The sequence below is a fragment of the Micrasema longulum genome, unplaced genomic scaffold, assembly GCF_059751315.1.
Source record: "Micrasema longulum isolate JH-2025_06_02 unplaced genomic scaffold, ASM5975131v1 h1tg000979l, whole genome shotgun sequence".
NCBI classification, from domain to species: Eukaryota; Metazoa; Arthropoda; class Insecta; order Trichoptera; family Brachycentridae; genus Micrasema; species Micrasema longulum.
Window position 1 is genome coordinate 222,214 of NW_028278169.1, and position 26,757 is coordinate 248,970.

General features: G+C 30.6%; 2 protein-coding genes across 2 annotated transcripts in view; both read left to right on the plus strand.

Annotated features, from left to right (window-relative positions):
* LOC148277792 (uncharacterized) overlaps positions 1-22,123 on the plus strand; it is a 28,864-nt gene extending 6,741 nt beyond the window's left edge. Inside the window, exons 2-3 of the mRNA XM_088232392.1 lie at positions 19,139-19,658; positions 22,015-22,123. Of these exons, the coding sequence (XP_088088518.1) occupies positions 19,225-19,658; positions 22,015-22,123 (543 nt within the window). The 5' untranslated portion in view covers positions 19,139-19,224. The remainder of the gene's footprint in view (positions 1-19,138; positions 19,659-22,014) is intronic.
* The window catches only part of for (cGMP-dependent protein kinase for), a 328,386-nt gene that overhangs the window by 134,378 nt on the left and 167,251 nt on the right, over positions 1-26,757 (plus strand). The window lies entirely within an intron of this gene.

Here is a 26,757-nt window from a genome sequence, read left to right on the forward strand (position 1 = left end):
TATAAGTACATGCCCACGGGCAAGTATGCGTTTCAATGGTTAAATGAGTGCGCAATTACTAAATAGGGGTCATTTACATTTCACAATATTCTATTTGAAATTAAGGAATTAACAATGTGATATGGAAACATGTGAAAAGGCTACTGAGTATTAAATCTTCTTACAAATGTCGCGAAGAGGGAACGCTTAGATGTCGTTACTTAGAGATTATTTTAAATTGTAAAATAAATTGTCTGTAAAAAATTAAGTGTCACTTTGATTTAATCAAGTTTCTCGACTAGGTGGTTAATTCAGTCCGTAAATATCTGCCTTAGAAAATGAGAAACAAGTTGTGAAAGAGCGAAAAGCAAACCACGTTCCTTATGGACCATTCGGAAACTGAAACACTATTTTTAATTTTTTACATTTGGATGTTTTTTTTCAGTCAACTTATTAGTTTTTAAAGGCATTATTTATTTGATGTGGAGTATCAAACTATCAATACAAAACTATCGTATATAATTTTATTTGACCTTTTTATTTCTATTGATTTCCATCAATCAATCTTAATCTTAATAAATTAGTGGACGCCCTTAAAACGATTTCGTTGTTAATATTTTCTCTAAATTAAGTTTATTTATGATATATATTCCGTTTACATATTTCGTTTTCTAAAAAAAGTTTCATGGTTGCTCGGATTGCAAAGGGGTAATTATTTCTATTTTGAAATAGAACTATCTCTCAATCTGTTTTCATTGGAGAAACGTAGAACGGAGATGGACCTTATATGCCTTTTTCAAAATACTTAATGCAATAAATGATGTCCCATCTCTGTTACAATCAATTTCTTTTCATGTTCCCAACCATGTCACTAGAAGTCAAAATCTGCTATTCATCAAATCTTCCAAGAGTTCCTTTGTTTTTATGCCTCAAGATTAGTCAATTCGTCACACAACTTTGAATTCTTTGGGATAAATTTTTCGGCTTTTGTAGATCTTTTCGCCACTAACACAGTGTAGGATGAAGATGGATTGTCATGGTTTAGCTCAAAGTATGTTGATCGTGTTTATGAATTTTTCAATTTCAATTTCAATTTTAAATTTGTATTTATTCATATATATGTACATTACAAAATGGAATATTCATACAAAAATAAATAGTGAAAATAAAAAGGTCACATTAGGTATTTATAAAAATAACACACAAGTATACATTATATCTAGAGAACAATTTGTTAAAAAAGTAAGAGAATCTTGTAACGAAAAACGGAATCAGAGACGTGAAAAATGTCGATGTCCAAAGTAATATTGTTCAAAATAGAGATAGCCCTTCCAACAGGCATAACCCTTGGCAGGTTGGTCCTGTTTATTAAATACACATTTTCAGAGAGGCTTTTTAGACAAAAACTGATAGGAAAGGGCCTACCCTTTCCTATCCTATGCGGACTTCAAAGGTTTAAGATCTGGACATCACTTTTGTGAGTTCCCTGACATTTCATAATCAGATCGAAACAGTTTGTAGTAGTTTGCTGAAGATGTTAGGATTCGTCCTGCAATCTGCCGGGGTTTTTGGTATTACACGAGCACTAAAAATCCTTCATTACTCGTTGGTGCAAAGTAGACTTGAGAGTGGCTCGACGATTTGAGGACCGTATGATTTGAAGTACTCTCTTATGGTGGAGAGGGTTCAGAAGAAATTTCTTCGGTTTCTCTACATGAGGGAGTGCAGATATTATCCATGGATTTATCCCACTGAGTTTCTCCAAGGTACGCTCGGTTACAGCAGTTTAAATACCGGAAGGAATGTATATTTGACTACGTATTTCTTTCGATTGTTGCGCTGTATTATTGACAACCCTAAAATTATGCGGAGCATTAGCTCTTATGTTCCAGATAATTATCATAGACAGCGTCAGCATAGACTGTTTCACAATCCAATAAACAGGACCAACCTGCCAAGGGTTATGCCTGTTGGAAGGGCTATCTCTATTTTGAACAATATTACTTTGGACATCGACATTTTTCACGTTTCTGATCCCGTTTTTCGTTACAAGATTCTCTTACTTTTTTAACGGGCCTACCCTTTCCTATCAGTTTGTGGAAGGGGTAAGGTACGGAAGCTAGTTGTAGTTGTATAAAATGTATAAAAAAGTACCTTGTGTTTTATTTCCTCATCTGCAACAAAATTAACGCTCGTAATACTTCATAAAGAACATAGAATAAAACATTGGGCTTTATAATTAGAGTCTGTAAGCCTTTTAACAATCCACAGACATTAAAAACATTATATTTTGCACATGTACGCAGTTTCCTTAAATATTGTTCCACTGTCTGGTCTTTTCAATATTCCAAATATATTTCGAGAATTGAAAGAATTCAAAAAAAAAAATCACCTAAACTATCGTCAATATTTACATTTCAATAACTATGAAGAAGCTACAGTACTTCACAAAATCGATACCTTACGATCTAGAAGGATCATCAATGATATCGTTTCCCTTTACAAAATATGCAATAACAATAAGTTGTTATTGCATTGCCCTCAACTGCTTGAGAAAATTAAAATTCGTATACTTCAACGTATAACTCGGCTGCAAACATTATTTGATGTTGATATTTCACGAATAATAATAAGAATGCATCTTTGCCCAGAATTGTAAATAATTATAGCACACTTTTCGCTGAAATAGATCTATATTTCCTAACTTTAAACAAAGTTAAAGAAAATGCTAGAACCCCAATTAAAAATAATAATTAAAATTTAATCTAACTGTAGGTACTAATAACTTTTTTTGTACACTTTAATATTGTAATTATTTTCTCTTGTTTGAAAGAAGAAAGAAGGGAGGACTAATAGCTCCGTATTACTTCGTATGGATCTTTAAGTTTGCGTAAACAAAAAACTTTTTCTATTTTTTTTTTTTATTATGTAATTTTTATTTAAATATTTTATTTATTTTTTACGGTGTGGAATAGTGCGGAGTGGCTATTTCAATGTACGCTTTTCTTCTTCTTTTTTTGACATTGTATTTAGTAATGTATAGAAAACTATAATTGGCCTTTAAATTTGGTTTATTTGTAAATATTTATTTTCTTGTTCTAATGGCTGTTGTTTCCTTTTAATAAATAAATTAAAAAAATAGCCGTTTAATAAAATCTACGGAGCGTCTCCACCTCTACATTTGTGTAGACGCTTTGTAGATTTCCAGAACTGCTGCTATCAGGGCTTTGCGATTTTCGACCTACCGGTAGAAGGACGCACATTTTTATGTAAGTGAGACACAGTTTTCTTGGATATGTAGAGCTCTTTTTTTCTCTAAGCGTGTTTTTTAATGATATTTTTACGATCAGTCTAACCAAAAATAGTACCAAAAATAGTGCGAACATAATATATCTATTATCTTCCGGAAGGACATAGCTCTGGACGTTTTAAAATTGAGGCGACTCTTTTTAATTATTTTAAAATTATATGTTTATTTATTATATAAATAAAAGACGAGTGATACTTTAATCCACAAATTTGGAAAATCCAGTGACCGGTTTCATCGCTTTCGCGACATCTTCGAGACTGGTATCTTTATTAAGGAGTTAAATGTTTTTTATACAAAACATAGGTAAGGATAGATAATTCAAAATTATATGAGAGTAAATTAAATAAAGTTATTTTTATCTTAAGGATCATTATCAGAATTTTTTCGGGTTAACTAATGAGTTGATAAAATGCTATTTTAATGAGTTTAAGTATTTTATTTTTAGTGCCCCATCCTTCGGGGGTGTGATTATGTCAATTATGATTTCTAAAAAACAAAGGGTAAAAAGTTATTAGTAAAAATATATTACAATGGGTAAAGTAATGGAGAATGGACGTGTGTTATCTGTTCATTAAGTAATTCTTATTTTTTATTTTAGTTTATTTTTTAATCTATTAATTTCGATAATTTCTAGTTTGTCAAGTTTATGGCCGATTTGAGCGGTGAAACCGGTAACGGGATTTTCCAAATTTGTGGATTAAAGTGTCACTCGTCTTTTATTTATATAATAAATTACAATGAACTTCCATCAAGAATTTTCACTTACAATCCTAAACATGTTTATTTATTATTATTTTTACTTATGTTTGACCTATGAAAAACTGTCCATCAGATATACACGTACCATCTATGTAAGATGCATAATTTGTCATTTTCTGGTAAAAAGTTGAATAATTTTACACCCATCGCTTTTTTCTGTAACGGTGAAATTTCCATTAATTAGGGGTACGATGCACTACGTCATCTTTTTCGTCACGTTGAATATTCCGCCGTATCATATCGGATATCCTCGATGGCTGTTCATGTAAAGCAGTACGAGATATACTAATATCTCAGGTAATTAAATAGATTCGGTCTGTAGTCTACATCAGCGCCTCGGGTCGACAGCGGCCGCCGGCCATTCACAGCGCGCCGTGTGCCGCGCCACTACGGTGATGAATGTACCAGTTCCATACAAATGTGTGCCAAGGATCTTGACGGTCTAAGACAAAATACTGTATGTTATATTACCGTCAAAAATATTTTTATAATAAAAAAAATCCAAATCCTAGTATTGGTCAATCAACAAATTCTCAAGAGACTTGTATGTAGAACTTTGTAGAGAAGTAATCGTTATTGAGAAAATATTTCTGATTCGGGGATAATTTTTTAGGGTAAGTTAGTTCTTTTAAAACAATTATTAAATTCACAAGACGCTCGATTGATCTACAAAAAATTTGTTACTGTTATTTTACAAATTTCTTGCAATTATTTTTTTCCATCAATTCCAAATTTGCATGTAACCATTTTTTTTTTTTTAATCGAGCCTTATCAACGATAACAAAGAGCTATAAAAACTAACGCTATGAAAAATAAATAACATAGGCTTTCAAATAAATTGTGCTGCAATTCACCCTGTTGAGGTGCAAAAAAAAAATAGAAAATGAGTTCCTTCCTAAGAGAAAATTATTAGGAAAAGCTGAGGCATATTCTTTTGTATAATACATACTTTTTTAATCGTTCTAAGGTTTTTGGCCGCTTTTTTAAAACCCAAACAAAGATTTTTTACTCATATTAAGTTCTAGGACTTTGCGATCCTCGGTGGTGACATCGAGATTATTCATTTCGAAATTTCTGTGTTGCGGTGTTTTTGTTTTAGCCCGGTCCACACGAAACACCGGTCGGCCGTGTCTGTTCGCTAATTCGTCCATTTTTTCACACAATCAGATCATTGCGTGAAAACCAGACGTTTGTAACATTGATTATCACAAGAGTCAATTTCGTTTATCGTGATAAATAGTCATTGTCATTTTTTTAACGATAGTTGGTTACTGACATCTTCATCTTTATCGCCAGGTCGTTCGATTCGATGTCGAAACGATCGAAACCACCCGTGGAGTCATAAATCTTCACGCTACGATTAACAATCTCTATTTATATGTCGTGATATTAGTACTACGTAATTATCTGACACTTTGATTGCAAAGTTACAGCGTTTTTTAAATAGTGTATCGATAAAAAAAAATGCCTTTTGAGGACGTAGGTACACTCTCCCTCCTTGACGCTTTTTGGTTAATATTTCAATAATTCAATATCAAAATAATTATGTAGTACATTTCGCAATTACATTTAATGCTGTTACTGAATTTTTTATTTTTTTTGTTTAGTCTTAAAATAGTACAAACATAATAAATGAATGTCCTAATATTAACTTATATCTAATTGTTATTAAAACATATACATAATTATTAACATTTCTAAACAATATACGTACACTTACAAAGAAAACTTCTACAAAGCTAACACGAATAAGATTACTTTTTAAAAACTAACTTATCTGCTAAATACATGTTTTTTAACTGACATTTAAATGAAATAATATTTTTTTGCTCTCTTATTTCTAATGGTATTTCCTTATAATATAATTGTACAGCTCGGTGCATCAACGCATTCTGTTTGTTTTCTTACGAATTAACATTTCTAAATAATATACGTACACTGAAAAAGAAAACTTCCATAAAACTAACACGAATAAGATTACTTTTTAAAAACTAACTTATCTGCTAAATACATGTTTTTTTAAACTGACATTTAAATGAAATAATATTTTTTTGCTCTCTTATTTCTAATGGTATTTCCTTATAATATAATTGTACAGCTCGGTGCATCAACGCATTCTGTTTGTTTTCTTACGAATTAACATTTCTAAATAATATACGTACACTGAAAAAGAAAACTTCCATAAAACTAACACGAATAAGATTACTTTTTAAAAACTAACTTATCTGCTAAATACATGTTTTTTTAAACTGACATTTAAATGAAATAATATTTTTTTGCTCTCTTATTTCTAATGGTATTTCCTTATAATATAATTGTACAGCTCGGTGCATCAACGCATTCTGTTTGTTTTCTTACGAAATGGTAGTCTTATTTCATGTTTATTTCTTGTTTTATATCCGTGTTCACATTGATTAGAAAAAACATTTTGAGCGAACTATTTTGAGGTATAACTATTAATCATTTTGTGAACAAAAACATTATTTTCAAATATATTAGTTGACGTACTGTCATAATTTTTGTTTGTTTTAGCATCAAATTTATTCTAGTGTATACATTCTTTCTCAAAATTACTCTCATAGATTCTGCCGAACAGTAAGTTCATTTTTCCCCCTTCAGTTGCCTAAAACAAAATACTACTACAATAATTTATATATGGCACAATAAAAGAATTATTTTATTTTCATTTTTTCATTTCATTTTTTGCACCACAACAGGCCAGGAGGCCCAATTACAGTGGTGAATTACATTACAGAACAACCAGGCTTGAGAAAAAAAACATTTTTTAATTGTTGTGTTCTTACCGGGAATCGAACCCGGAACCTTCCGTGCGTGAGTCAAGCGTCTTGACCACTATACCACGGAGGCCGCCAATTATAAATCATCCTGCACGAATCTGCAGTTAGATATCTTCTGATTCTTCCCATAAGAGAAACCTTCCTTGCTATCTTATTCATTACATTTCTTGTACTCTGGGAAAAAGTCAATCTAGAATCTATAATAATCCCCAAATATTTCATATTTTTCACTTCCTTTAATATCACTATTGTTGGTGAAATAGGGATTTTTTTATTTCCTGTGTTCATAAACTCAGTTTTATCGGTATTTAGCTTAAGTTTATTCTTCTTCAACCATATTTCGATATTTTTAAGGTCATATTTATTTATTCATTTTACGCGTATTAATTGCAGAAAAAACACAAAAATACCTAAATATCCACATTTTTTCTAGATTAAAACATGTAACGAATTATCGAACTTTATAACTTTTAACCAAACAATACTGTTTAAATTTTTAAAAAGTAACCTTGTCGAGAATCGAACCTGAAACATCTTGCATGGTAGTCTAACGCGCTGTACACTAAACCACGAGGCAAACAAAAATACCACCTAGTAAAATCTTATTACTTTACCTCTTCTTGTTTTTATGCTAAAACCGATTACTGTTTTGTGTTCAATAATTTACTATTTTAGTTCCATCCCGATTTTTAAATATTTATTTTTATATTGCCAAGAGTAATGTCTACTTTTTTATACACAAACAAATCATTTTACTTCATTGACGATTTTAAATCTCGCATTAATGTTGCTTAGTAACAAAATTGTAGAAATATAAAAACAAATTACGATTTTTTTATACTGAGTATGCACAGTTATTCACTTTGATAAGCGTTCGATTCCTTGCAGGGTGAAATTAAATTTTGGTTTTAAATGGTGGTTCTACACTACAATATTGAATTGTTCCACGTCGATTTATATTGTTGATTACAATGAGAAGTTAACGGAGCTATCTTCAACCGTCTAAAAAATAATATCGAATTTTCTGTACGAGAGTAAGAATATTTGTTAAAAAATTGAAATATCTTCGCTAGACACCTGTAATTGAAAATGTTTTAAAAAAATTTTTTTTTTAAACCCTGGACTTGCACAGTGTAAAATAAATAAGTATGCCTTCCACGATCAGAAAATATTTGTTCATTTGTTTAACTTTTTGTTCCTACATACAATAAGAGAAAACGCGCTCTGATTTTTTTTCATACAAACGTATTCTCGTATTTTTTCCCTGGATTATAGCACTAGAGCAGTGATTTTTTTATACAGTAAAGATATTTACAATTAGCGTAACCCTATTCTTTTGCTTTTTTGTCAAATTGTTTCTTATGGGAGTAAGAACCACCCAAAAACCAAAAAAAGCGCACAGTTTTATCTGTCGTTCTCGGACGTACGGAATATTTATACTATAAATAATTTTAAAGAACAGAAAAGGTATCGATACAGAAAGTTTCATTTTGACACTTTTTCTCAAAAAAATAAATAGTCATAATTGGTTCAGTTTTGGAGAGCGGAAAATGTGATGACGAAACCTTGATTTTGTCGATTTAAGTTTGGCATAATCAGTCTGACATAAGTTCTCTTTTTCAGACAATATCGGGGTGGAATCTGCGAGAGAGTGTCAAAAAAACAATGTTCAAATACCTTTTCATTAAATTTCTCTGACTCGCATTTCCTCATAATAATCCTGATACGCTGCAATTAAAGCGCCAATGCAATTCCCTATGCACCACTGGTATGGATAGGAAAGCGACGATAACGATAAGCAACTTGAATTTTAAACAAATTTATCGTTCGTTATCAAAATCAATCAAATCAAATCCAAATTACGATATTTGAAATCAGAGAAATGCATAGTTGTTCACCTACAGCGAACAACTTTGCGTCTACGGTGAACGACTACTGTACTTAGCGTAAAAAACATATTTTTTGCGTTTGACCAATACGTTTGTGATTAAAATTCAAGTAGCATTCAAATGCTAAAATAGTGTCACCGGTCAACAATCATCACGATGTATGAGGCCACGGGTCGGCAGGTATAGTCAAACATACCGCTCGACTACTTCTTGTGAACCACCAGACTTGACAATATGAGTGAGTACAAAACTCGTCCCGCGCTCATGTTCGAGTAATATCCTAATTGCTTTGAATCATGCACCATATTATACCATCTTGCTAAGGTAGTAGTGTTTGCGTTACGAGTATTGGAAATCGTAAAGAACAAAAATATTAATGTTCCCATTGTGTTTTCAGGACGAAATTCTTGACCTGATTAAAGTCGAACATTTATTTCAATGAAAAGTATTACTGAGAGGCGGTTGTACCACAAAAACCTTAGTTAAAGAAAGTTTGATGTTAAATATTTGTTGTATTTTTGTCGTTTGCTTTATCTTAATTTTCCACAGGGCTCAAAAATATGATACATATATAAATTTCTGATTAAACATAGAAATAGGCTGCATGTTACCGAACTCGGCGACTTACGGTTATTTTTAAGTAAATTCGACCCCTATATTATAACAAACTCATTAAAATGCATCAGGTTCATCCTTCTCATTAGATATGTTTCAAAATGCTTTGTTTTTATTTTAGTGAAATTAATTCTTAATATGCTTAAGCGCTCGTTTTAATTGCTTTTATTAAAAATGTTCCTGTAAAATATGAGTTAGTTTTTTTAGCTTACCAAACCATAAAAACGTTTTTTTTAATTTTATTAATGTAACTCTGCCAATATTCCTAATCACATCATATGTTTTGCAATAAAAACGATTAATTATAAATGTATTCACGTAATTCATTTTTTTTATTTCATGATTATTTAACTTTTTGCCGGCATCAATTCAAATGCAATTTCGATTTCATAATCAATAAAATCAATAAGCGTATCTTGTTTTTCCAAAATTAATGAAATTATATATTTATATGAAGACATATTTATTTTACAAGCAATGTAATTATTAAATTTTATCTTCAAATTAAAATAAACAATGTTTTATAAAAATAAAATAAAAAATATTAGCGGTTGATAAAATTAAAAATAGGCAGGTAGGTACCAACATTAAATCATCCTAGTCCTAACGCTTCACTTTACCTTTGCGAAAAAAATCAGCATTTATCACATCGTGTCTAACATCTTCGTTCACATTCTCAGAGCAAACTCTTAATTACCATCTATAACTCATATATCCTTCTTTTCAAACTCATAAACCTGTCAATTCGACTCGACTGTGGAATCATCTCCCATCCACTATCAAAGTTGTTTCTACAGCAATTTTTACCTTTCTGTTTCTTATTTTTTCATCTTTTCCTCTCCTTTGAGTATCGATATTCATAAATTTATATACACATGTTGTAAGCTCTTTATTTTAAGTAGCTATTTTATTTTGATTTTTTCACATACGCATTAAAACTAAAATAGTTTAAAATTGTTTTTTGCTTAGTTGAAAATCCCTACTTGAACAAAAAAATAGAAAATTAAAAGTAAATATTTGACAACATTAATATTTTAATTTAAAAAAACAACAGCCGCTGTAAAATCATGTTTTTTATTAATATTTTAAAAATTTATTTAGGAAACATACAGTACAATTACATAGTTTTATAGTTTACAAAATTAGACTTAACTCTAATGGACCAGTGAAGTTTCCATATTATATTACATGCTAAAGTTATCAACTATTTTTATTTTTTAAAGTACAGTAATAAGGGAAAAAACGTAACTATTAGTAGTTTAAATATTAAAATCAGATTAAAAAAGTTAAATTTTATATTTGAAGCACTAACTTTGTGATTATTCATTATAATAAAATAAAAAAAACGGCTTGGTTTTTTACCACTAATTTAATGGGTTAAAAATAAAGTTGTGGTTTAATTAGTGGTTAAAAACTGTTGTTTTATTTATTTTATTATGAAAGTATCTAATTAGTATTTACATAAATGGAAATAGATTTCAATTATAAGCAATTTGAAGTTTTTTCGATAAAATCAAATAGATACAGAATAGAAATTCATAAAAAATAGAAAATCAATCAAATTATATGGTAGTATATTAAAAAAAAGATAAAATTCATTACCTTTTCTCTTTTCGCACCTTTTAGCCTATTTTGATGATCTATTACATTATGATAATGTGATCAGTTTTACACTTCCGGTGCCAGTCCAGGAACAATGAAGCATTGCAGTTCAAACAATCTTTAAAATCAATATTTCACGTCCACCCTGCCAGGAATCGAACCCAGGATTTCAAAAATGGTAGGCGAATGCGCCAATCACTACACAACAAGACGGAGATTTTTTCCCCAGTATTTTTACCTAAGACTGGCAATCGAGTCAAAAACGTTCGTCCAGGGTCCAGTAATTTCTAGTTAACTAATAAAAATATTTGTAATAATTCAGTTTTTTATTCATTATAAAAAACAGTAGACAAAAAATATAATCAAATAAACTAAATAATCAGCAGTAACACATTTCTTATTTGTCCGTCTCGTACATTTGGCTACTACGGGCTTGATTTCGAAAGTATGTCCGAATCATCATCATTCCATGTCCGCTCCCTAGTTGGAGCATATGGTATCAACAAAGTGTCTCCATGCAAATCTATCGGCTGCCAGCTCCTGCGCGTCCTCCCAAATCAGGTTCTTGTCCTGAAATTCTGACATAAACTGCCGGCGAACAGTCAGTAGTGGACGTCCAGGACGTCGAGAACCCGATGCCTTGTAAAGCGGGCAAGCGTGGTTAAGGCTCTCAGGAGGCATTCGCAATAGATGGCCTAGCCAACCTTATCGCCTCCGCTTGGTGACAGTTGTCATCGGAGTTTGCTGCGTCTGTTCTCTTATTGCTTCATTCTTCACAAAGTCAAACCGCCGCACACCCAAGATTCTTCTGAGACACCTATTCTCAATACTCAGTATTTTGCTGTTTTGGGCCCTAGTGTGGCGCCACGATTTGGATCTATAAAAAATAGGTGTTTTGTAGAAATTATATATGTCCGAATAGTCGACATTAAATATTAATGAAAACGGTGTTATTGAACCGTAATGTTTCAAAATTCTCAAAGGCATGAGACATTCTGTCACTTAGTAACAAATAATCAAGATACGCTGGAATTTTAGTGCCACAGTCTTGCCCTATGTACTAATTGGTATGCATATTCATTAAAAGAAAGACCAGTTATATATTACGTACACACTTGTATGATTCAACTATAGGTAGATTATAAATGCATAATATTTTTTTGAATAACTATTTATATAAAATCCACTGGTTCTACTTTGAGATAATTACGTTTAGTTCTGCATTGACTAGTTCTGAATTGCAACTTTATATTAATAAAAAAATTAAAACCTACAGATGTTAAATAAAAATTAAGTGTTCGGGAAGGATCGATGCACGTGTCATTATAAAAATAAATTGTATCTTTAATTACATTAAAGATTTTCTGAATTTTTGGGTTTGATCCAATCTAATGCACAAACTAAATTTTATATAGACGCAATTGATGTTTATGGTCGAAGCTAAAATAAATTACTTTGAAGTTTATTTAGTTTCTACTGGCCTTGCAAAGCTGTCAAGTTCAAAACATCAATTAACTCAATAATAAAATCTTTCTGAAAACACTAAATGGAAAAAATTGCCGCGCGTGTAAGCACTAATTTGGTACTTATGCAAATAAGCAACAACATTACTATATATGTTTTGCAATTAACTCAATAAAGACTACGCTTTTCGTTTTTTTGCTATTATCTGCATTTATACGTAAATTTATTTGTTTGTTTATTAAATGTGTTTTTAAGAGCGAAAGACGTGACTTGGAAAATGATTAAAAACATTTTTTTTTATATTTTTGATTATGGCTGGATTGGGGGGTTAGTTGACGATTAACTTTGTTAAATGAAAAAATATGAAAATATGCCAATAATAAATCGTCATTTTAAACATTATTTTGAGTTTGTTGTTGTTAGAGACGGGAATATTTGGAGCAAGTGTGCGAAGATTTTAACTGCGCCTCTTATGTCGAGCTGAAGAGGGCTGCAGAAAATAGAGACCAATGGAGGACGAGATGCAGGACTTTGCTGCAAACCAATCCCCAGGATTGATACTGCAAAGAAAAAAAAAGAGACAAGGCTACATTTTCGGTTAACTGATATATATGTATATATAGTATTTGAAAATTTAAAAATATTTATGAATCTCACCCTCGTCAATAAAGGTTTCAGCTATTTTACTTCACAAAAGTCAAAAGATGGAAGAGTCAACTCTTCGTCAACGAAGTGTAGGTGTGAAAACACAGGCAGAATAGTGAATGTTCCACAGTGTATAAACTGGCCACTTAAACTAGCCAATGAGAGTTCATAAGGTTTCAAAAGTGTTATTTCTCTCTTTTTGTTGCACTAAGTTTTAATCATAATTCTGAACATTGGATTCGAAATTTCGTTCTAAGAATTGTGCAAAATTCCCAATATTATATAATGTATGAAAACCAAAACAATAAATAAAACGTTTTAAAATAATTTTTATTTAAACTTTATGAATAACTCATTAAGTGTCCATGCGGCGCGACTGTGAAATCATCTCCCATCCAATATCAAAGATGTATCTACAGTACCTCTATTTAAATCACGTCTCAAGAAATATCCTTTCTTATATCTTTTCTCTTCCTTAATCAATCCTTCTTTCATCTTTCGTCTTTCCTTTTTATTCCCTTTTCCCATTCATATACAAATATTGTTATTTCTATTTTTGTGTATCTTTGTTTTTCTAAAAATTGATTTTTCTATTGAAAACGCTTTAAAACTTAAATAATGTAAATAACACTCGTATTTTATTGGTTGATTGGAAGAATTTGCCACTTGGAAATAAGTCTGCCAATGTACAATTGAATTTTGTACAAAAAGTTAAATAAATAAATGAATCCAGAAGTAGAACCAAGAAATTAGTGCCATAGAAATGAAATCAATGGAGCGGAGCTTATTATAGTAATAAACATAGACATTGAAGAATAAGACATTGAAGAATAAGACGCAAAACTATAATTAGTAAACCAGGGACTAACATTCTTAAATTATTTCTATATTTTGATAACGCAATATCAGAGATGTTTTCAAAAAATGTATGGAAATTTCTCGTCATTTTTAATTTCAGTACATTGCTTAAATGTTTGTTTGAAATAGATTGAAGTAAACAAAATGACACTTAATTAATACCAATAAAAGTGAAAAATGGAGATTACATTAACAGTTATGTATATAATTAATTACAAGATAATATTAACTTATTCATTCAATCGGAAGTCATAGAATTCAAAACGTAATTTATTTTAGAACCTGTGATAAATTTATAACACTGGGCAAAAAAAATAATTTTTTTTTTGTTTCAGAAAGAAAAATCTGTGATTCTAAAAATATTTTTTTTCCTCAATTCAAACATAATATCTGTTTTTCCCCATAAGCAAGGTCTCCAAGAAGCAGGCATTTATAATAACAATTATTTTTATATTTTCTACATTCTAAACTGCTCGATATTCAAACATTCCGACATACCTAAAAACTGTAACATTTTTGAACGCTTGCCAAGCTTTATCTCCAGTGGATTCAATAGTTTTTCATACTTTTCATCGTGCATTAGCGATCATTTTTGTGGACCCACTATTATTTCCTTTTTGCATCCCTAATTTTCGGAAACTTCTGTTTGAGGTATACGAAACCAAGCGTATTGTCCATATTGTTGACGAATTTCTGTGGGTGATGGAGAAATTCCGGATACATATTTGAAAACAGGATAAAAAACTGCATCATTTACACCCATTGGTACTCGTGAGACAAAAATCATGTCGGCCAGTGTAACCACTGTTTGGTTTGTATTGTATGAAAATCCACAATATACGAGTACTTAAACATTTCTCGTAAAAATAATGTTCTATTAAATAGTCTGGCAATGAAAATACCTGCAGTAATTTTGCGAAGGATATCAAATCGTACTAACGATCTATTGTTAGATGGGTGACATGATACAAATCTATCAAAGCAGGTGCGTAAGGACATTGTTTTAAAGTATTTCGGAATATTTATCAAATTAATTTACCCTTTTAACAGTTAACGCGTTTGAATAAAATAATCGGTCAGTTTTAAAAAACATTCGGAAACATTTATCAAATTTTGTCTAATAAAAAAATTCATAATTATATTCACAATTATATCCAATAGATGTTTTTCGAATTCAATATAAGAATGGTGACATACTCGTATTAAGGCGTGCTGTAAATGATGAACAATTATTATTGGTTTTTGAAACTGGGTCGTATAAAAGTACAATTTTCTTGGAGAGAAATAAATAACGTTTCCAAACCACAAAGTTATTAAAAATCGATATTGATAAATCAAACCATTAACTAATTTAGTTCAAAAAAATATTTCTTACAAATCAAACGCTAACAACAAAAGAGCAAAAAAGGACTTAGATATAATAAAAACAAATAAAATCAACAATAAAAGCCCATGTGTTTTATTGTTTTTTTGCCTTGATTGAAATTTCCTCCATTTAAATATTGAATCGTGCAATGTCCTGATTTTTGTATATGTTAATTACTGTTTTTAATAAGTTGCATTAAACAAACAATCCAAACAATCCTCTCTTTCTCTACCTATATTAATTCATGTTCTTATGCACGCACGCCGATTTTTCCGACTTACATGCCATAACTTTCTCGGTCTTCTTTGTTTTACGAATCCATCAACATTCGAATCTCGTTTATGAGGTTTAAAAATTGCTTTGTCGTCACTAGCGTCGCGGCGTCGCGTCGGTTGAAATTACATACGTTTTCAAATATTCTCAATATTGATTTTTGTTATGCAACTATTTTGCATATTTTTTTACATGTCTTTTTTAGAGATTGTACAAATATAACGAATTCGAAATTAACTCAAATGTTACTTTGTAACGTGCGTGACAAATTTATGGTATGTTTATTATGATGTTGAAAATGATATTTTGTGACTTTTGACTGTGGAAACATTTATTGTTCTTGTTAATGTCTTCACTCTAAGTATGTTTTCAACTACTTACTCTAAAAACATTTCTTGTGTTTGTTATATATTTATGTGATGACTGCAACAGTCAGTAAAACGAATGCTCTAGTTTCTATTTTTAAATTTCCCCTTTTATATATTTCTACTAATTATTTATTTTTTAACATTTTACAGAAATTCTAATCGATGTAAAAAAACAACAGACAAGGCATATGAAGGTATTAAAAGAAAACTTAGAAATCTTCATTGAAAGAGTTACTGAGATATTTGCGAAAAAACATTGAAAAAACAATTGTGAGATTTCTAATTATGCTTCACCAACTCCATGGAAAATGCTGAAAGTTTGCGGCATCAAGTTTAATTGAAATCCGCTTTTGCAAGATTTAGATACGGTTTTTAAATTACGCTACTATTTAGATGGGTAGGTTTTTATGTATAGTTTATTTTGGTATCAATAAGGAATTTTCCGTTTTTGGTGGAGATTTCTAAGTTTGCTACTAATGCCCTCATATACATATTTTAGATGCAAATGACAAATTAATTTTATTATATTTTTTATGGTGCCTTTGTTTATAACTTTACGTTGAAAGAATTGTCGTCGTCATCATGATTTTTTAGAAGTTACGAAAGTTACTTTTCAACAAAGTAATTTATTTAAAGCAACTTAAATGCGTGATTCGTATTCTAAATGTAGTCCGGGGATCGCTTCCTTTTATCTAGAAACGTTATTTTTCACTTCAATATTCCCTGGATCTAAAGCAAACAACTGATTATCGTATTATTCATGTTAAGAAAATATCGAAATATGCCATAACATGTGCATGGAGATTATTTTTTGTTAATAATAAGGGTAATTACTTTATACATACATACATGATTATATGAGAAATCATTACTAACATTCTTATTTTTGTCAATGAAAGCATGATTCGCTCTATATTTCAGTATATTTTTAAAAGAACATCAAACTTTCTGATGTAAACAAAAATTCTTAGTTCAAGTCTTGTCAAACTCGTCTTAGTAACTTTTAAATCTCGACCGATTTGATAACTTTTCAAGGTAACAATTCTCTATTATATTCAAATATACATATTATATCCTACGTTCTATTAATGACATCTTACGTTTTTTCAAACAATGAACAAAGAACACACATGTAAAATTCATGTTAAGTTATTTCTAAGATAGCAAACGTCATGTTTACATACCTGTTTTTTATATTAGCATTTTGAATAGTAAAATTTACTTCAAAGCATTTTTCGGAGGTTGATATTCCAATAGTAAATTTGAATCCCCGTTAGCAATATTTGACATTACAAAACAATGGATTATCATACATACGCAATTAGCTTACATTTCGACATAATATATCAATTTAGTTATAATTTGTATCAATTTAATATTATACTGAAGGTTACGTGACTATGTCTATTGAAAAAAATCAATTTAGTCCAATTGCCGTTTGCAAGAAGCCAAATATTAACACAAAAAGTGATTTGTCATTTTTGTCCCACACATTTTTCTTCGATAATGATTGTATCACGTTGTTAATATGAAAGTTTTCTTTGATCTACAAACCGATTCATTAAACAAATCTTTACTCAATTTTCAAGCACTTAAATAATAATCACCGACTTCAATACCGTTTTTAAGCAATTCTACGACCACGTAACTTTGAAATTTGAAAAGAATTAGCCAAGCTTATTTTCCAATAAAAAATAATTTAATCATCGTCAGTGATGTCAGATGTAATTTGTTTCATAGAGTATCAAAGTTAATCTGTTTTTGATTGATGGTCTGGTCCAGACAACCTTTGGTAGGTATTTGCCCGTCTGAAGCAATTGTTTTCTCCAATATCTTTCATTTTCTCCCGATGGTTGTGTAGGTCGTTACTCACGTCATGTAATTTGATACTAAAATTTGCAAATACACTCAGTAGGCCAACGATACTCGATGTAAGAGCTCAATTTCGCTTAAGCAAAGAGATTATGTACAGTACGTTTGGAATTACATATTGCCAAATGGCAATTGCGCTCACTTCTCTGTATTCCTAACAGAGCAGCCCACTACCGTCAAATCTCTCACCCACATATCGTACCAAATTAAATTCAACCCACGAAGTGTGAAATGCTTATTGTAATAATCAAAGAACAGCCCGTCAAAAGGATTAATAGTTTGTGGATTTGCATCACACTTTATAAGCTCTGTTTTGCTTTTCAAAGCACGACGGATATTAAGTAACTCTTGGTGACATGCTTGTTGCGTTGTTGCATCTACGCGCATTGCATATTCGTTTTTGTTTTGTTTCGTCAAAGTAACGAAACATCTTCGAAAAAAATCGCAATTAATCATTGTGTCATGAGGTTTATATACGAAAATAAATTAATTATAAAATAAAGAAAGGAGATTTGGCTAGTTTTAAATTTGATGCTTAAAGCTGCGCCTCCGTCATCTGCAATAAAAATCGACCCTATGAGAAAAATACGAGTAGTTTATTATTATTAACTAAGTTTAGTACAATAATTTGAAAGAGTGTATTAAAAAAAGTATTTATCGAAGCTAAAAATAAATAAACATTTTCTAAAATATCTTTCAGCTAATGTGTACACATACGTTATTATATAAAATACTATGTAAGTGAACTACTCAAGCGTATATGGCTAAGCCAACTATTATTCCTAGTTACAATCTCGATACTGCCGTATGTGTAGTCACTTTAATTAATGACGTCTAAACCACGAACCTATTATTACTGTTAAGTCTACTCGGAGGTAATTGATACAGATGTCAAAAACTTCTTTCTTACTCAGAAAAAAACTTTAACAGCGTGTGCTCAATTTTAGAATAGTGTTTATAACAAACTGCTTTTATATTGGTAACGAAGAGAATCAACAACACATCTTTCTTATTTATTTTTGATAGTTTCTTCTTTGGAGTGAGTGTGTTCGAGTATGAGAAATTATTGTGACTTATTATTAAAACTGAGTGTTTCATTTGAACAGTTCAATCAGCTGCTTCAGCGTTTTAAATAGAGGGCAATAAAATCCACTCATACATGGCCAGTATAAGGCCACTGATCAATCAATGACGTGTTTTATTATCTTTAAATTACCAATTGAATGTTAATAGTTAGCCAGGAAGATCTGTATTGTAAATAGACACCTATATTTATTTACTTTGGGTTATTCTTTATTGACGATTCACCAGTAGTTCACTATTTGTAGTTATTATTTTAGTGAGAGCTTCAAGGAAGTGAAATTAATCTGATGAATGATTTGGCAAAGATTTAGGTAAAAGTTTTACGTGTAAAAAAGTGCTTACGATGGAAAAAATAGACATAAAGACCGAGGGACCCCCGTTCAAGCTCGACTCGAATTTCAAACTCGAAGAAAAACTGCTCGATTTGAAGAAGCAGCTCATGGAAAAATCGGAAGAAGTAAAAAAGAGAGACCAGATAATAACGGCGCTGGAAAGAGAAATCGACAACAGAGACACAACCATCAGATTTTTGAAGAATGAACTTGACAAGTACAAATTGGTGGTGCAGCCACTGACACAGAGACTGGTGGTGAAGCGTGGCAGTGATAACTTCAATGAAGACCCCTTGATGATGAGTGCTCCAGGACTAGAGAGCACCAGAGTTCATAATGTTGCTGAACCGAGGCTTAAAAGAACTGCCATATCAGCGGAACCGTTAACGGTTTTTTCTCAATCGGGACATGACTTGGAAATTATCAAAATAAAAAAAACAAAAACGTAAGTTTTTTAAAAATATTATTAACTGTTAACAATATATATATATATATATATATATATATATATATATATATATATATATATATATATATATATATATATATATATATAAATATATATTTTATATCAAACGTAGCAAAATAAAATCTACCTTTTAGATATTTCAATTGAAATTCTTTAATTTACTGTTTTCGATAAAAAATTTAGTACTTCGTAAAAAAGCGTGTTCAGATAAAATATATTAATATCTTCAAAATCGTTTTACCGAAGATAATGAAAAATGCCGAATTCAGAAACTCGGTTTTTACATATTTGTGCACATAAATTATTACGTTACATACCTACATATTTCTTAAAAATTACGTTCTCAAAATATTATGTAGACATTTTATAAAAACGAGTTTTAAACTCTAAGTACTACTAGAATACCTGGTATGTATGGTACAATTACATGTAGATAGACATTTCAACAGTCAGATAATATTTTTAAATAGGGAATGTGGTATTCGATTTATTTTACATGGGTGTTATAAACTTCCATTTGCTTGTTTAACCCTTAATGCGTCTATTGTCAGTTTTAAGCAACAACCACAAAATCTATGATAATGATTAAGAACAACTAGATGTAACGTTGTGGCCAAAGTGACAAAGAAAAACGATAGTATAGCTATATTTTTCGCTCTCACACAAAACATAGTGACGTTGCAAAACCCGTGAATGTCAATTTCAATATTGACAAGTTAGAGCTTGACGCCGGCTCGAGTAATTTGACAATTAAAACCATAGGGAAAGGTAATTAGTTGCAATCTGCATTATTTTCGAATTAAAGCAAGTTAGTTTTGCATGTTTGTAGTTTATTTTATTTGTTTATATTTTTTTTCTTGAATGAGAATAAAAAATATCGGATGTCATTTTCACGTGATTTACGTGAGTAAATATATTTTTTTATTTGTCCCAAAAAGCGGATATTGACGAAAATACACATGAGAAGTATAGTTGTTTGTATTAAAACTAGTAGCACATTATTGTTTTAAATTTTTTTTAAATATACGCGGCAATTTCCGTTTAATTCGACAGAAAAATCTATAGTAAAAAATATTTAAAAAATATAATATACCATACACTTTTAGCTTAAATAATCTGAAAAAATGAGATGAAAATTCAAATGTACCATTATTTCATTGTTTGTCTATGTTCTTAAATTCCTCCATATTTTGATTTCTTAAGAAGATTTTGCCATATTATCACATAAAAAATTTAGCTAATTGATCTTTGATCTCTATGGAGACTGGAGACATCCAACACACCCTTTGATTATTTTATGCCAGGTTTATGCCTGAGGTTCACGACCTCTGGAACAGAGATAGTTACAAGGAGGCACAAAGAAAGTGTCTGAGACCATCTATCAACACGTAACCCGTACTCCTTCGTACAAATTGTGCCTCCTACGTGAACAAGTAATACATAATTGAAGACCGCATTTTGTGCTTTTTGCGAGAAGCGTGGCGTGGGGTAGTCATCTCATTATTTGGCGCAGGTCAAAAATAGATCACCAGACACGCCTATCAATCTTTCTCTCCCAACGGCGTTATTTACAATAGCGGTCACTACATTCGTTGTTCCTCGTTATCCAATTTATTTTTTTAACTCTCGTGTGGCTGTGGTGTAACACGAGTCTACATAGGATGCAAGACTTGATATATCTCTCTTATTCATATAAATGATGAAGTTGTATTTTTTTTATTCTTCAGATTGTCACATCAAATTTGGAAAGTAAATTTTCATAAATATGCTGGATTTTGAAACAATAAATTATTCATCCTCGCTATGCAATGAATACTTCCTGTATAAAAAGGAGTAAGAGAATAAAACTTACAACAAGGAAGAAAGGAACTCTGTTCTGAGGCCGGTGTTTGTGTGAAAGAGACAAAACAAAAGAAGAAATTCGTTCAATCAGTCGATTATTAGCAGTAAGCGGGAGTGAACGCTTGTTGTATGACCGGCGTATTTATGATTTTTAATTTATTTTGCTATAACATGCCTTAATTATATTATATACTTTTTTAAATTATGGAAAAGGAATTATTTGACAGTATGTCTACGTTTTATTTTTCAAATGTCTGAGCTTCAGAATATTATGTTTTTTGCTTGAGGTAACACGATGTTACAATACCGCGTATTGAAGAATTTTGTAGCACAGCCTTTTAAGAGTTAACAGCTGCTTAATGGACAGAACCTAGTTCCTTTATTTGTAAAATTAAATTACGAGACAGTTTAGCATACATAAATTTATTTATTGATTGGGGTTTCAAAATGTATATTTTTTCTAATATAGATATGCGTTCTCCGTGTCCAGGTGGATAAATAATACATTTGTGTGTGAAATAGCACTAGAATCCTGGGTGATTGTTTTCGACTTCATGGCTCTACTCTCAGACTTAATTCCTGAATTGAGTGGGGAATAGTCCGCCTCGTAAAATAGTGATTGGCGCGTTCACCTACTACGCTTGAGATACCGGGTTTGATTTCTTAGAAGGTACACGAAATATTTGTTAATAAGGCGGACTTATTTCCACTCGATTTCCTTTTTCAGAATTTTTACCTGAGGGTAGCCATTGAGTCAAAATCAGTCGTCCAGGATTCTGTTTCAGACACAAAACTGTATCCTTAATCCACACGGACACGGACAAAGTTATCCAGATTATTAAATAATTGATAAAAACATAAAGAGATTTTTTTTTCTGTTTTAAAAAAAAGAAAACATTTTGAGCTCTTATTATTTACTTAAATATTTACATTTTTCAGACCATTTCCAAAAAGTCGTAAATAACTTGTGCTGGAAAAACGGAAATCGAGTTGAGGTAGAGTGGGATTTGAACCTCGGACCTTTGGCCCGTGAGTCCACAATACTACCACGGGACCACAACCCTGTTCGTTTAATGCCGATGAATTTATTTAAACCCTTTCATCTCGGGTGTACATACTCATATATTCAAATACACACTCAATTTAAGATTTATATACATACCTACCGAGATTTAAAAGTGGAGAGGCCATGTTTTATTTTCTTGTATCCCTAAGTACGTCTTTTTTATCTGTTTTAATTCATAATTGCACAGAAAACTTTGTAATTATTCTATTTTAAAAACTATTAGCTGGCTTTCATCTGGTTTGTTTCCTTTAGGAGCGAGTTCCTGCCGTCTTTCTGAATGAAATTTGAACCAAGTTTTAAATACATTTCAGTACAATTAAACAGGTTCATTTAAATAAACATGTTACATTGTAAGATAAGGCACATGTTTCGTGAAATTTATTAATTTATTTTTAGTTCGAGAGCCAAGTGTTCATTATAAATGAACGTTAAATAATTTTCTAAAGCACCTACTTATTAAATATATAAAGGATTTATTCCGACTCGCGGTCTAATGGTCAGCGCTTTTGCATTTGCGGGTTTAACACGTTTACTACCAGCCTAATATGTTTAAATTTAGAAAAAAAAAATTATTATCATTTTGGCTCGGATATCAAATAGTGCAAAATGTAAATAAGGCGAACCAATAAGTATTTATTTTCGTGGAAAAACATAAAAATGATAATTCCGCCTATAGGTGGAACTGGCATATAAATTAAAAACTGCTTAAACTTTTCGAGTTGGCTGTGAACCTGTTGACTCCCGACACGGTTGATATTGCCTAGTGAGGTGTTTACATAGAAAATAAAATAATAACATTTTATTTGAAATAAATAAATATTTATTAAAAAAAAAAACTTTTGAACTAGAATATTTAAAAAACCTATTTATTATTTAACACTTTATATACATATATATTTTATACACATACCAGGGCGGGCATATTGCCTTAAGGCATTTTTTTCCAAACCTTTCAGTTTAAGAAAATCACCTGTAGGAATAATATGGACATATTCTGGTATATTATATGGAATCTTATAATTTTATTATAAAATTGATTATGCATATAAATGAACCAAGATACATATATTTATATATATACACACTTTTTTTAGAAGAAAAATTAACTAAAAATCTGCACCATACTAAACTAGCACTTAAAGCGTAAGACTGATCGTCTTATCTTTATGTTACAAAAATGATCTATTTACGCTACGGTTGATGTACCAATGCAGTACGCTATCCACTAGGTACACGAATATAATTAATATGATGGTAAAAACATTTTAAAATACCTAAAATTTTCTAATAATTCCTTTAGTACGTATAGAAATAGACGCTATAAAATGTGGTGCTGGATAAGAATGCCAAGGATATCATGGACGGAAAGAATAATGAATTTGTCCAAACTCCAGAAACTACAAACAAACACCAGATTACCGACTTTATGTCGACAAAGAATTCCACGTTTCTTGAGCCATATCCCGAAACGAGATTTACAAACCTCGAGAGGAATGCCATGCTGGGCAGCGTGCCCATGAGATGGACCGATCAGGTATGCATGTAAGGAGGATGCCGATTCTACCCCGCGGACGCGGTGCACCTTGCTGGAGCTCCAGAAGCTTAGAGAAGTTTGGTGATATTTCAACCATGGGAGATCACGATCATCAGTCATGAGAAACTTGACTGTAGGAAAAGAAGGAATATAGAATACCTTTTTTTAACTTTGCCAAATAGTCTGGAACTTATGAGAACCCCTGAAAAGCTCCAACAACACGTTTTTTCAAGCCACTGCAGGGTGAATCTATTCACCCCTGTTCGAGCGATAGCTGCAAATGCTTAGACCGCCATAAGGACATAATAGAAGAGATTTTTTTTATTTTAACTCATTTATGCAAAATTCATTCAATTATTATTTTTGTTTTTTTCTTTCTTTCCTTACAAGTTGATAATTTTTATTCATTTTTGTTTTATATTTTAGTTTCAATTTTTCAAAAATATTGGATATATTATATAAGTAATGTTTACATTGTTGCATTAAAATGAAATATGTTTTTGTTTAATATGGTAGAATTGGCTCTGCACTATTTAGCCATTTTACTGGAATAAAAAGTAAAAATATTATATTAAATATCTAGGTAAAAGAATCAATCTAGAACTAAAGGGGTAATAGCAAATGTAAAAAGTCGAAAAAAAGTCAATGAGTCCGTGTTTATTTATATAAACAAATACATTTTCGAATAAAATGTAGAATTATCAATCATAATAATGTTTTGATTCACGCATAAACATTTGTCATACTTTTAGTAACATTAAATATATAAATTGGACTTTATTTATGCACCGGCTATTTGATGTTTCGCCATTTCTAACCACGGTAATTATCAATTATTACTATCTCATTATTTTTTCGGTATGTATGTATAATGTATCAAAACTTTGCATCAATAATAATTTGTGTAAATTATTGTGTAGGAGAGCATTTTAAAATTTATTTTACGTTCTTTGCGAATTTCACAACTTAACGGCAAAATATACTTGTATTTTTTGTTACTTTATTAGGTGTAATAACAATTAACAATGTTTTTATTAGATACTTATTTTTTATTGCTATTGATCAAATAATCGTTGTTTTCAATCAATATTTTACCCACGTTATTTTGATATAATGTTTTATTTTCGTATTTTTACCCGGTGTGTCAAACACTTTCTTATCGTATCCATCTTTTATTTTAATTTTAAAAGTTTAAATCAATGTTGTTCATATCATCATAGCTCACTTTTTATTTTATAACCTTAATTTTTTTTTTTTGTTTTAAAAATCCTAATTTCTTTATATCGATATTAATAGTCTCTATATCGATATACTTATCACTATGACATATATTTAAGTAAAACAGTGCGATTATTACAAATATAGAAGTTTTTATAAAAACTCGTTTTTTTCACCTGTAATTAAATGAAAGAAACAAAAATTATAATCATGTAATAATTATAATTAATGACTTACATTGAGGTATATAACTAGAGTAAAAATGAGCGTTCAAAATATGGTCCCCCAACCTGCGGCCAATTGGCATATGTTTGATGGAACGGACTTTAGTCTGTTGCAAGCATTCACCGGATACTTTTCTCCTCGCAATTACTAAAATGAACTACTGAACTTAGTTAAATAGAAAAACCATAAGTAAACAATATCAACAAGGTCATATTCCACAGAGAAAAAGTTCTTGGAATATATAGACAAAAAGTTTACTGAACTAAAAACTGTTTTTTTTCCGAGAAATGGAAGCAGAGTTCGTAGGCACAAAAAAATCCAAGATTTTATTTTTGTTAAATATAAAGAGATTTATTGAATCTAAAAGTACTGATGAATTTACCGAAAAACATGAAAAAATAATATCAAAATGTAAAATATATGCAGACAGAATTACTGTTATTAAAATAAAACTTGCAGAAACTGAGCAAACAACCCTCAAAAATTCGGTGGAAATAAGTGGTATATTTTTTTTAGCATCGGAAACGACTCTAGAAGCTTCCAATAAAATAGCTAAATCTTTTGGCATACAACTAGACCCCTTAGATAAGGCATTCCCCAAGCGGTTGCAAACAAACCCCGTCTACTCATATTCATGTTTAACGAACACGACAAACATAAGGCGATTGTAAATTTAAAAAAACAATCCCCAAATCTTAAAAGTCATCGGTGCTGAAAATTCTAAAATCTACATAAACAAAGCCAAATCTAAATCCAAATACTACAAGGACCTATTTTGGAAAACAAAAAGTATATCCAACGAAAAAGACTACAAATATGTTTGGTTTAAAAATGGTAAGATTTTGGTACAGAAATCAGATGACTTTGAAATCTTCCAGATTAAACATTAATCTGCTATAAAGAGAAAATTCATCTAGCTACTTATGGCTTGTGCCAAATGAATTTTATGTATGCTTTTTTGCAATATTATGCTTTCTGATAATACAGATTATTTTGATCAACATTTCTTACTAAAAACAACAGTGACAACCTCTTTATCTGGTTTAAATACTGTTCTTACTGCCAAAAATACATCACAATTAAAAATCATGCTCCAAAATATTACAAGTACAAACAAAAAATTTTGAGAATTTAAAGTGATGCTTCAAGAAATAAAACATGAATTTGACGTCATAATATCAGGAATATAT